General features: G+C 40.8%; 1 protein-coding gene across 1 annotated transcript in view; it reads left to right on the forward strand.

Annotated features, from left to right (window-relative positions):
• The first annotated feature begins 3,882 nt into the window (after positions 1-3,882).
• Positions 3,883-13,691, forward strand: part of jam3b (junctional adhesion molecule 3b) — a 31,619-nt gene continuing 21,810 nt past the window's right edge. The window contains exon 1 of the mRNA XM_075486584.1: positions 3,883-3,977. Within this exon, the coding sequence (XP_075342699.1) occupies positions 3,890-3,977 (88 nt within the window). The 5' untranslated portion in view covers positions 3,883-3,889. The remainder of the gene's footprint in view (positions 3,978-13,691) is intronic.

The raw sequence follows: 13,691 nt of genomic DNA on the forward strand, positions 1-13,691 counted from the left end.
GTGCAATGACCCTGGGAGTTCACGCTTTGAACTAAATGAATGTTGATATTTAAACACAGGAACTAAATTATATCTGATTGACCAGTACTACACAATGAAAATGTATTCTTCCACATGCATTTTAAAAACAAGCTATGCATTTTTGTAAGCTTCATTGTGCTGTAGACGCTGAAGGTACTGCCATGGCTTGTTTATAGAGCAGGATTAACTTGGCATGACAGCAATAAAAGAGGTCTATTGGGATGCCATTAGATATTACCATCTGGTTGGCTGATCCATGGATGTCTGAATACTAAGAGATACACCAACCATGCAAGGGCTTTGATAAATATGATCCATCTTACAGCTAAGTTAATAGAATATGAAACAAAAAATGTAATCAAAAGACACTCAGCCAGGATTACATGTTGAAGTCACAAACAGGTAAAAGTTTATTCACAAATAGCTAAGCAAGCAGTGGAATTGAGGAAAAAAAAGGCTGAAATAGATTTAAGCAAACAAAAATAAATGACTTTAATAGTGATTCGGCCTTGACATCCTTCATAATCATTTTTAAACACATGCAGAAAAAAACAGCTCTTTTAGTTGAACGTCATTTCCCCGCGGGCAGTGGGAGGAGAGAACATGAAAGCCCTTTGGTCTAATTCTGTTTTCCCTGACAAGAAGAGGGGAAAACACTTCCATGATCATGCAGAGTTATTTTCCACCAGTTTCCCCAGAGATGTGGCATCAAAAGACTAGACATTGCCTCACAGAGGTGTAGGCGAACGAGTCTACAAGGAACCGCGACAGATGAGAGGCTCAGCGTTAGTAATAAACCACAATGTTACCGTGATAAAGCCTGTGTACATCGAACACTGTTTATAAAGAGCTGATAATTAGATATAAGGATGTTGTTGTTTTTTCCTAACACCAGAGCTAATAATGAATAGAGAGCATAGAATCGTGATCATTTCTATACTGTTTTGAGTTTGCAAACTTAATTTGTTAACAAGAAAAGATATATCATGCACGTAGAATTGTAATCTACTAAAATGTTTGGTATATTGTGTGATATATTTAAGGCCAGAGACACTGCACAACTGCTAGAAACTTTGGTAACAACAGGTATTAATGCTTTATAAGTGATTTTTTTTTTTTTCATTTTAAATGTTGCAGGATGACAGCTACAGGATTAAGCTTTCAAAATTAATAAATAATAAAAGATAAAGTAAATGGAACAAGCAATGCTAAATGCTATCTTTTCTCTCTAGCTCCTGAAGTAGCAGATAATGTTGCTCTATGTGACTGTGTGTTTTGGTTTTTTTTCACTACCACTGATATTTAGCTTCACATTCATTGTTTTTACCAAACATATGTTGCAGCTGAAGAAAACATTGACTCTGGATTTATCTATTCAGCAAAAGAAGGTAAAAGACATATCAAACATTGAAAGTGAGGCATTTTATTATTATTACTCATCTTGAATCTGATGGCAGCCACATGTCTCAAAAAAGTTGTGACAGGTCCTTGTTTCCCACTGTGTAGCATCTCTTCTTTTAACAACAGTCTGTAAACATCTGGGAACTGAGGAGACCAGCTGTTGGACCTTTGAATGTTGTCCCCTTCTTGTCAGATGTTGGATTCTAGCTGCTCAACAGTCCTGGGTCTTTTTTGTTGTATTTTAAATGTTTCCAGCTGGTGAAAGATCTGGACTGCAGGCCGGTCAGTCCAGCACTCGGACTCTTCTACCAGCAAGCCATGCTGTTGGAATAGATGCAGTATGTGGTTTAGCATTGTCCTGCTGAAATATGCAAGGCCCTCTCTGAATAAGATGTCGTCTGGATGGGAGCATGTTACTCTAAAACCTGTACAAACGTTTCAGCGTTGATGGAGCCACCTCCGATGTGTAAGTTGTCAGTTCCATAGACACTGATGTACCCCCCATACCAACAGAGATGCAGGCTTTGGAACTGAGTTCTGGTGACAAGCTGGATGGTTCCCCTCCTCTTAGTCTGGAGGACCTCATTGTTTTTTTCTAAATTTGGAAATTCTACTTTTGTGACCACAGAACAGTTTTCCACTTTGCCTCCATCCATTTTAAATAAATTTTGACTCGGAGAAGACAGCAGTTTTTCTGGTTCATACTTACCCATGGTTTCTTCTGTGCATGGTAGAGCTTTAAATTTAAACTAAGACTGCTTCTAATTAAACACAGATTTCAGCCGTTTTGGCCTTAGTATTACTGGATCTCAGTGCTGCATTCTATACAGTCAATTACAACATATGGCTCCACAGACTGGAAAACTGGGTTGGACTTTCTGCCACAACACTAAATTGGTTTTAGTCTTACTTAAAAGACAGAGACGACTTTGTGCCTATAGGTAATCACACATCTGATTTTGGACAAAAAAGGCAAGTGGAATTCCTCAGGGTTCAGTGTTAGGGCCTCTTTTATTACACATTTACATTCTCTAACTGGCTCAGTTATATGGCCAAGACACAAATCTACATCCTTAGATTAAAAGTACCACTTACTTTTTCAGCCTTTTGTTGCTCCAACATTTTTGAGACGTGACCATCAAAATCAAGATGAACTTACAATTTTAATTCAATAGTGAATAGTTATAATATAAAGTTATAATATTTGCAATTCACTCCACTCTTTTTTAATTCTAATGTACACAGGGTCCCAACTATTTTGGAATTTGGGTTGTACAAACCTCGAAATCCGAGTCTGAGGGCAACAGTGTAGTTAATATAACACCTAATTCATATTAGATAATATCACAGTTTTACATGGGTTATGTAGTACAAGTCATAAGCATCCAAGCATAATTAGACATATCTCTATGTTTAGATATAATCACCACAGTAATGAAGTATGCAGGGTTCATTACAACTGTCTCTAATTTGACTTTTATGAAAGCAGAAATAATTCTGTATTGACAGACACCCACAGGTGGATTATGTCTAACAGAAGAGAAGAGGTATATTTGCACACCATGATTGTCGGTAAGCTTGTATAGGTAAGCTTATTTTGCCTGCTGCTCAACAAGAGGTTGTTGACTTGTGTGTCACATGCATGTTTTGGGTTGAATTTCTGGGCTGCACCAGCAGTCATCACAGAGTTATAGCAGGGCACAGTGGGAGAAAACTGTCTGATGTAAGCAGTACATGTCCCCATAACCAGAAGCTAGCAAAAAGACCATATCTGGTGAGATGTGATGAAAGGACACAACGGGATTGAGTTTGTTGTTTCATGTGAACAAGGTATGGGAGAGCTGGGTTGATAGGGCTGCAGAGCCTGTCACAGGGATCAGACTTATTGTATGAGTGGGTCCATATGATTTACATCCAGTTTAAAGAAATGATTGGGGTATATTTCATGAAAGCCTAAGCTACCATATGCTATTTGTCACAGAAGTCAGAATGCCAAGCTCAATCTTTACCATATTACACATTTCTATGGAGGTTAGACACATTTCTATGGATGTTAAAGACGCCTGGAGTCGTAATTAAGCTACATATGAATGTTTTATTACACATCACTTATGGTTTTCACGAATAGCCTGTGCAATTTTAGCAGCCACCTTGTCACGTTTCCCTTATTTTCCTTTCAATAAGAAAGAGTGGGAAGTTCTCTTTTAAATCTAATTTGCTTTTAATCTTATTTCTATCCCACAGCACATAGAAAACTGGAGGCTGGCGCTTTCATATCTAAACTCCCAGCTGCTAGCTGCCTGCCTACAGTAAAAGCCACAGTAGTAAAAGCCTCCCACATCGTGTCAACTATAAATTCTTGTCTCTGTGAGTGATGCTTTCGGTAGCTATAGAAACCTAATATAAAAGATCCCCCGCCTCTCTCCCTCCCTGTATCCTCACCAAAGCTGTTTAGGCTACTTTGCGCATGTACGCCAGTCAAACCGAGCATTGCATCGACACCAAGATGGCGAGAACACGTCTGGCTTGCCTCCTGACTCTCCTCTCAACTCACTGTAAGTAGTAAAACATATCAGTTTAAACGGCTACTTTCCCGTCCGTTGTCTCTTGGAGGGTTACCGCTAAATGTTATCTACTCCTACATCAGTTTCATCGACCTTTTCACACCGTTTGGCTGGGAAACGGTTTGTGATACAAGTAACTATCTGGACGCAACTATAACGTTTAACTCAAAAGGGACGGTCCGCAAGCAAAGCCTCTGCGTAAAGTAAATATAACCGAGTTAGAAATGTTTTAAGCGAAATGATCAACGTAGTCTCCATTTATTTTTACAACTCTGTGTGTTACGGGTTAAGCGATGGCTTTAAGCTGCTATTGTTTCTCAAATCCATCGCTTACACCGTAACGTTTTTACCGTTATAATACCGCTGAACGTTAAATAACAAACTGCTTGTATGTGACTGTATTAGCATAGCAGTACCGTTGGCTTTAATATTAAGCACTTTAATTTAGCGGCACACTTCAGTCCGGTCAAGCCACCACGTTTTGTGCGTGTGTGTGCGCGTGTGTGTGTGTGTGTGTGTGTGTGTTTTTTTGCTCACAGAGAAAAAAGTTTCTCCCAAGTTTGGAAATAAGGTTGTCGTCTGTGGCTTAGAATGTGCTTAAATGTGGTTTCGGAGCTCGTGCAGTTAACAGTTTAACCGTCGTCATGGAGCCGCTTGTGATCGCAGAGATGTGGTGATGCGAGATAACGGTTTTTCCTGCGGCGGAATAAAAGCAGGCTGTCCGCGGGAGGAGCCAGCCAGCCATCCAGCCAGCTATCCAGCCGAGCGGGCAGGCCAGTGAGTGTCCTCTACCCCCGCCTCATCCTCCTCCGCCGCCTTCTCCTCCACTACTACTGAACCGTTTTAAACCCGCACCACCGCTTAGCTGGTAAACAGACAGCAGTTCAGTATATCAGCGGCGCTGTATGTTCAGCCTCGCCGCTGAAAACGATAAACTGGCACCTGTAAGAGCGGAGCAGTTTATTTAAATATTTATGCGAGTGCCCTAAACTTCCCCCTCACCCCCAATTGGTTTTTGATAAATATATTTTGAGAAACAAGCGAGGTTAAATTAGATTATTTTCTATTCAACCTTACTATATTCCAGATGAGAAACGCTTTTTTATTTCGTTCAGCTTAAATGTGCCACTGAGAACAAATAAAACACTTGTTGCTGCTTATGAATTAACTCTGAATTCAGACACATTTTCCTCAGGATTAAAAGAAGCGTCTTCGTGTCTTCAAAGAACGGACTTGCTCCATTTTGGATCCCTGACTGAGACAGTACACCTCATGCCAGGCCTTGTGCTGTGAAAGGTTTTAGATGGGCTGAATTTACCCTTATATGTCCAGTTATACCATTCGGTAGAGCAAATTTTGGGTCACTGTTCTGTATCTTATTACTTTATGGAGAAATAAATCGACATGCTGTAAGTGTGCACATGTTATGGCATTGCTTTTTCAGATGATATCCATAAAGCATCGCCCTGAGCATTTGTGAATCCAACAAACAGATTGATTGTAATTATCATGGATGCACAGCTATATCAGCCTAGTTGACTGAAATTGGCCTATTGGCAAACGGGATAACATCAGCCGATGGCGGTGACTGATAAATATTTGGTCTGTCCTGATTGTGTGACACTCACTTTGCCCTGAAACTGAGTAGATTTGTTGACATGTAATTACTTTGGGCACAAAATAAAGCAAGCGCTGAAAAGTCAGTTCTGATTAATATTTTTTGGATGCATTTGTGCTTATTCAAATATAGCGTGATAAAGGGCTGAAATACTTTCAAACTATTATGGAAACATTTTTTTACTGGCGTTCGGATGGCTCAGTGAGGCTACTGAAGGCTTAATGTGCATAACTCAGGAGGTAAAGCGTTCGTCTTTTAATAGGAAGGGTGTTGGTTTGAACTCCATTTACCCAGCGTGCATGCGGAATTGTCGTCAGCCAAGATACCGAACTCAACATTCCCCCGAAATGTATTCCTCTTTTTAGTCACTTTCGGTAGAAGCGTTTGCTGAATGAATGCAGGGAAATTACTGTAAAACTATTTCCATTTTATGTGTAACAGGTCTCGTTCAGAAGCATTTCTGGTCGTCCATTTCATCTGTCAACATGATATGAAAACTGTTTGGAGTTTTTACCCTTGGATTAAGGTGTGAGAGGACAGACAAACAGATCAAAGGGAAGTGCAGACATAAGAGTCTTTCCTGTGATCTCTCACGTGTGTGAGGAGGCTTATTCTCTTTCCTTTAATTAGGAACCACAGTGGAGCTTATTTGAAATATGTTACTGTGCTCTCAACATTGTTTCTCTTGACATACCTTCAAGCTGCGAGATTATTGTCAGTTTATTTTTCTCTTAATGATGTTTTCCTGAGTGAACCTGTGACAGGCAATGATAGCAGGCGCAATTAGATTTTCAGGAGGGGGTGGCGAGCTGATAAAGGTTTAGGAATTTCTTTTGTCTTGTGGGGACAGGACTTAGCCATGTGGTCGGCTGGCCCCCGGCCAGCGTCACCCCTGTCTTTAGAAACAGGGCAAATGTGGCTAGACTGGAGCTGGCCACAAGCTGCGCTATGAATTACTAATTGGCGCTGATAGGCACTGATTCATAACAGGCAGTGACTGTAATTAGAATCCTTCTTGCATTTTGAGAAAGCCACGCTCCAAATTTAGTTTCTGATCTTTCACAAAGTGAGTCAGAAATCCGGAGAAGAATTGAGCACGTCACTCGCCTCCCTACTTTCTCTGGAGGCCAAACTCAGTTTCACTTACTTTCGTTTCGTTTTCTGGGTCCGTGAGATGAGCTTGTTATTTCAGTTCATGGCATTCTTAGGGTAGCGATCATTTTAATGGCCGTGCACTCATTCCAAGTGAAGGCTAAACCCAGCACAACTGAGCATGCTGCAAATATGAGCCCAGTCATCTGTCATCGGAGCAAAACACGAGGCCCCTTTGTTATTTAAAGTGCACATGCTTACAACAGACTTTCCAATCTTATCTAATGGAATGCATCTTCCATTGTTGGCCTCACCTGAGCCATTTCACTAAAAATATGACAAAGATAGTGGTGCTGCTTGCTTTCAGAGCACATCTGCCAGAACCTTCTTGCCAACAGCGCAGCCAAGATATGTGGGAGCTGTAAGATGCTCAAAAGTGGATGAGTACTGAGCAGATATAAACTGTGAGATCACTGCTTTTCTATCTTTTATAAGAAACACCTGTGAACTGCAGTATTCAGACATCGCTGCTGCATTTTTTTTCTTGCAAAACAAATGCCTGTAAAAAAGGATACTCAAAACACAAATTCTATGTCAGACTCACTTCGTGGCATTTCACACTTCAGGTATAGAGAGGATTTCTTTTAATTGACATTTGACATTTGAATGACTTGACATTATCTTTGTTTTCACTGGTGGCTGTCAGCCTGATCCAACTTGAGCCCCTCTCTCTATCTGAAGGGATAAGATAAAGCGTGAAAGCTGTCCACCAGATTGTTTTTGAGTGTTTTTCGGCCGATAAGTCATTGCATCTCGCAGAGAGCTTTGATCATCCGCTAACCCACACAAAACAAGGGATGCTGTCACCCAGTACTCTCGAGCCGAGTATCCACGCTTTTGGTACTGTTAGGTGTGTGTGGCACAGCCGTTTGGCGTGGCAGCAGTCGGGGCACTCAGAGGTAACTGCTGATGGGGGTCCCCTGAGGAGGGGCTTGTTGTCTGATGTTTCCCTGCCCACCCAAAGCTTGTGAGCAAATGTTTGGAGCACTCTCTGAATGGCATGTTCAGCCCCTTTGGGCACGTCACATACAGTCTGACATTTCCCTGCAGAGACAGTAAATGGCAGAGTAAATCAGGGCCAGGAAAAACATAAGGAAGTCCCTCGCTGTTGAGTATTTGTTTCCCTACAAGTTAAGCGTTCCTTTCCACACAACCCAGAGTGAAAGGTGTCAGCTGCATGGAAAGGACTCAGGTGTCCTGTTTGTGATTAACTAAGTGGGATTTCTGTGAGAACTTTCTTCAACATCACTATTTCATTGTTGCAGATTGGCATATAGATATCCGCGTAACAACGGTCTTTTTAGTCTTTTTGTGGGATGAAGTCAAAGTGCCACATGGCCCTTACTGTGGAATGACCTGAAACAGCTGAGCAGGAGTGGGTGGTGGTGTTTTGAGGAGCCTCGCAGGCGTAACCAGAAATATCTGCTGCGTCCCTCCCAAACCTGACTGTGCGTGTTAGCAAATGCAGCATTCCAAATTGAAAACACATGGAGGCAGAAACCTTCACGTCATATGAGCACTGACTAACAATCATAACCACCTGTTTTCCTAAAAGATAAAAGAGACGCCTGCTGATGAGCTGGCCGAGGTCAGAGTGGAAGAGGCGTGGGGGGGTGAAGACAGAAAGCTGAGCAGTATTGGCAGTTGAAGGCGCTCAGAAAACAAGCTGGGTGTGTCAGTTCATCTCCCGAGACAGGAATCCATTATGAGTTGACACAGAGAGATTCAGCTCCCTGTCCCGTTTTTTTTTTTTTTTTTTTCTTTTTTTTTCACCGTCTGTCTCCCCATAGATGAGTGCTGAGGGTGAAAGGCAAACACTGACATGCTCACGTTCCAGAAATGGCCACGGTATGTGCGTGCTTCAAATGTCAATAAGAGGAGCATGTGAGCGAACCACCAGCCATAAATTAGAACCAGCCGCAAAGCCGCTCGCGCTGGCCAAAAACTTCCAAATGAAAAGTTATTATGACCGAAGTGTGGAAGAAGAGTGTTACTTGTGAGGTTTTGTCCATCCATTTGGTCAAATTTTCCAGCAGAGGGAAGGGAGAGAGTCATGAGAAAAAGAAAGCAACTGTTGGGTAATGATTTTTTGGAAATGATGGGACTTCCTCAATAACAGGCTAAATCGGTTGTTTGTTTTGACAAGACATAATGTAGTGTTTAGGCTACTTAAGATCACCAGGATAATCTGCAAGATTCTTCCTTCACTGGCTGTCTGGGCTTTGTACAGCACAAGACCAGTTTCTTTTTTTGATGATCTTTATCTGTGGTCACATGGTCCCTGGAGGGAGGAGGTGCCATGGAAGTTCTGCTGCTTGTGTGTTCTCTGGATACTGATAGAGTACAATAGGTCAAAACAGACTGGCATCGATCAAACATCGGGATGCTGTCAGCTTCGTGAAATAATTAGGGTTTTCACTAATGACAGTGAGGCAATGAACTAGATGCAGCGGAGCTGCTTTTCTGAAAGGAAAAAGCTTGAGGCTGTGCTCCCGCGAAGAGCCATAACCATGTAATTGCTCCGGATTCATCTTTTTGTTTACCAGTCTGTAACAAAAGGGCAATTATTGTCTAAAAATATCTGAGAGTCGGAGTCGTCCGACAACCTCAGGTGTCAGATCACAGTTCATTCCAAATGATCGTGGACCAAACTTCTCTCAATTGCAGGAAACAATTTTTTTTTTTTCTTCATATGACTCGCAATCACAGCAGCGATGGTGATGAAATAACATTCACTCTCAGCAGGATGATTTCGGGTCACATGGGGCTTTTAAGGACTAAAAAACTTAAATATTAAAATCAACCCTAAAAGTAGACAGAAGGGGGACTAAAGGCTGTGCCTTCACATTTTAAATGAAACTTTGACATGACGGGTTTTCACGTGTCTGTGGGCCTGGCAGAGTTGAGACTAAAGAAGCTGTTAATCATCTGTTTTTGGTCAAAAAAGATATCTCATGGTCAGATATTCCAAATCTTTGTTGTTCTAAATCTTTAAAATAATATAATGGCACATGGCTGTGATAGTTAGGAGATAATCAGGGAGCTATGCTTGGCCCCACCTCTCCACCCAAAGGCCTCAGAGGTGTCACGAGATGTCATGGCTCACAAAACAGAAGTAGGAAGTCGATGAAATATGTTTTTTAGCTGTTACACGTGCAGTGTATTTATTTATTTTTTTTTACTAAATTTAGTTTGCATCATCATGTAATAGTCATTTGGCACAGACAGGCTGCTGTATATGTACTCATCTGAGGAGCTTCAACACTTGACAGTATTACCACAAGACTTCCTGCTGCTAATCAGGACCAGTTTCGCTTGAGGCTAATTTCCTTTTCTTACATCTGGTAGCCAGTAATTAAAACACCCCTACACCACCTCCAGCCTCACCTCAGGCCTGCGTATTGAGGTGGCAGCTTGTGGGAATGGATGCACCTGTCCGATGCATGGCATCAAAATTAAAACCAAGCAGTTTGTGCTGAAGTCTGCTTTTAATAAGCAAATGCTACAATACCCATGCTGTTTGATGTGAGGTTGTGCTTGTGGTTTACGTTGGATCGCTAGAACTTCACGAGCCCGGCATTGGCAGAGCAATGGAAACAGTATTGCTCAGGAATGAATAAGTTCTTGTCACATCCTTTTGATTTAGCAAGTACAAGCATTAAAGCAGTATATAAATCATATTCTTAGTGGTTAAAAAAAAATCAATGTCAAAGTTAGTCGAAAGGGGATTTCAGAATGCTCGGGGTACATGACACAGAAATCTTGGTCCTCATCCAAATAAGTGATTAGTGATGATTATCGGGGGCGTATGTGTGCAAACACACAGACTGGAGATTTATTTTACTCAAACATTTACCGTGCCGCAGTGGATGCTTCTGTAAAATTTTTGTTGCTCTGAAGTATCGTCTCTTCAGCGAGACATTCACACGAAGGTGCAGTGAGTTTAAAGCTCAGCATCCAGTTATCTGCAGCCAAACTTGCACCATCTCAAGTTCATCTTAAAATAATGCAGGATGCTTCTGACTGCAAAAATAAATCGCAAATTAGATTTAGACCATATCAGTTTGCTGCAACTGTGTTTGTCCGCTGAGTAGTATTTAAAACCTCAGCGAATTGAGATGTAACCGTGGCGATCTTTGATAAGTCACAATTAATTCCACTTAGAGGGCTTTTTCCAAGAGTTCAACATTTTAGGAACAAGCTTCACCGTACCTACAAGAGCCTACGGATGCTGTGTAAAATGTAAAAGAAAACAGAACGATGTCCTCATCTAATAAACCAATAATTCGCCAGGGAACACAGGAAACACTTTAGATGTTGAAAGTGAAATATTTGCTCATCTTAAATTTGATGGAAGCAGCACATTTGAAAAGAAAAGTTGAAATGGGGGAAAAGAAACGGTTGATTTATATAAATAAATGAATAAATAAAGTTTTGATTTGATTTGAAAAAGTAAGAAAAGGATGGAAGAACATGCCGTAGAGTAATGACAATAATTCGCAACCGCTCAGTAACACGATTGCGTATAAAAAGAGCACCTTAGAGAGGCAGAGTCTCTCAGAAGTAAAGATAATTCAGCAGAATGTATCCTCAAACTGTGGAGATTTTAGATATACCATTATCTACAGTAGATGACAAATCCGTATTTAATGTCCGTTATCTTTGGATCCTCTGGCAGTATTGTGTTGAATAACAAGCATGGTTCTGTCATGGAAATTTGTTAGTTCAGCGTGAATCAGCCACATGTGAACACGATCCAGAAACTAGAGCCTCTGATCTAAACTTCTACATTTACAAAGCATATCTTTGTAACTTCTGTTAAACTCACCTTGGAATTTCTCCAGTTTGGTTAGGAGCAGTAAATACTTTGACATATGACCCGCAGGAAAATGTCAAACTGTAAACAAACAAGATCTAATGTGTAAAGTGGTGAACTTTAAAGATGCTGGTTTGTGGATTGTGTTACCTTGGTAATGCATCTGTGTGTAGTCCTGCTTCCACTGTTGTTTTGATTCTCTCCTCAAACTGTCCACCAGAGTTTACCACAGATCAAAATATTCCTTTAAATTACTGCTTCATTTTATTAGCTTCACTTGGCTTTTGCCAATATGCCTTCTGCTATTGTTGAATTAATAGTTGTTTTTTTTTTATTCAATTTTCTAATAAACCAAGCCCAAAATAAAGTGTGAGTAATTGATTTTCCTTCAGCTTGCCCAGTGCCTCAGGTGAAAATAATTTATGCCACAACAGAAATGACACAGAAAAAACTACAAAATGAGTGTAAATAAACATCAATTATATGAGTAATATTTTAATTCCAGAAACCGTGTTACAGCTGTGATCAATAGCTCTGCTGCCATAGAGCAACCACCAGTCCAGACAGAAGAACAGTTTACATTCAGCTGACCGGACAGACAGATTGTTATCAGACCATATGGCCATATGGTGGAAGGACTATCCCTTCAGGGCTACTTAGTGGGAAACTTGCCCGACGAAACTTGAACCGATAGCACTGTAAAGCTGTTTTAGAGCTTACTAGAATATCTTTTGGTAGAAGGCAATTCAAATGGAATCGATCTTAACAGCATTGATCTCTTACACATGCAGCTGATCATGGATCTAAGTGCTCTTTCTCTGTTTGAACTAAAAACTTCCTCATCAGCTTTGTGGAAAACTGCCCTCACCCGAAGTTTTGCCGCATGGAACAGGAATGAATTGTTAAGGAGAGCTGAAGTTACTATCAAGGGGCATTAATGGAATTTCCTGATTCTGTCAGATAAGATCACCGGTGCCCACATTGTTATTACCTTTCAGGCCTCGCAGTTTGGCCTTGTGAATCGTGCTTTAGTAGAAGCTCAGCATACACAGCACTGTTCCCACATGTGTGTGAGGGCATACTTCTGGGTAAGTGAGTGCCTCAGATATTTGTCCGGATGCCAGACATAGGCAACGAGTTTGTAACATGGTGGCGGGTCCCTGTCTAAGCTCCATTAGAGGCAGCTTTACATGTGGGGCTATACTCAGGAGTTTGTGCCGTAGAAATGCATAGACGGGCAGGACGAGGAAGTCATTTGGGTGGATTTCATTGTGGCTCGATAGTTTGTTTGGCTTTTGTCATGATTGTAACAGATTGCTCCAGCCTCAAAGCTGATCACAGTCTTTGGTATTAAGTTGAAACGCTGTAATAACCTGAGCTAAAAGAGGGAAAAACAATACAAAGAGAAGAAGTTAGATAGTGGCAGATGATGAGTATGTGGATATTCCACAGCCCTTCTGTGTTAAGGGATTTCCTGTATTTTAAGGTTGTAATTTGACTTAATTGTCCGTTTTTAAGACCTGACTCATTAAACCTCATATCCCGTGTCCCGAGCAGCGTCTTTTCCAAAACGAGCCGTGTTATCTAGAGACCCATTTCCTATCACGAGCCTGCTCCTCTTCAAAAATCAGATTAACGTATTCATACAATGGTCATTTTCAGAGCTAAAAAAAGTAACTTGAAATCATTTCCCATACAGATGCCATGCACTTCATTGGGAGGGATTTACAAGACTTAAAGCTATTCTCAATATGTGGAGAAAAAAAATGGCTTTCATGAGGTTTAATTTTCTAGGTTTTGATTTAATCTTTTTCAGATTAAACGTAAAACTGACATGTATTCACATTTGCACAAACATGTGGAGCGGATCTTTTTGAGGTTCAAATTTAAAACTCGAATATAATTTGAATTATTTTGCTTTAAGACGTCCTGTCAGACAGCACCGACACCAGAGTTTTTTCACATGTTTTTTGGTCGCAGCTGCAAACTCACTCACTCTCTTGAACCCGGGGAAACTGAGAGCACAGTTTTATGGTTCCTAAAATATTCAACATACAAAAGCAAAGAGCCGTCAAATGAATTATTGAGAAAATCAAAAAAACAACAGCAAAAAATAGGA

Source organism: Odontesthes bonariensis, chromosome 16, assembly GCF_027942865.1.
Source record: "Odontesthes bonariensis isolate fOdoBon6 chromosome 16, fOdoBon6.hap1, whole genome shotgun sequence".
Classification (NCBI taxonomy): Eukaryota; Metazoa; Chordata; class Actinopteri; order Atheriniformes; family Atherinopsidae; genus Odontesthes; species Odontesthes bonariensis.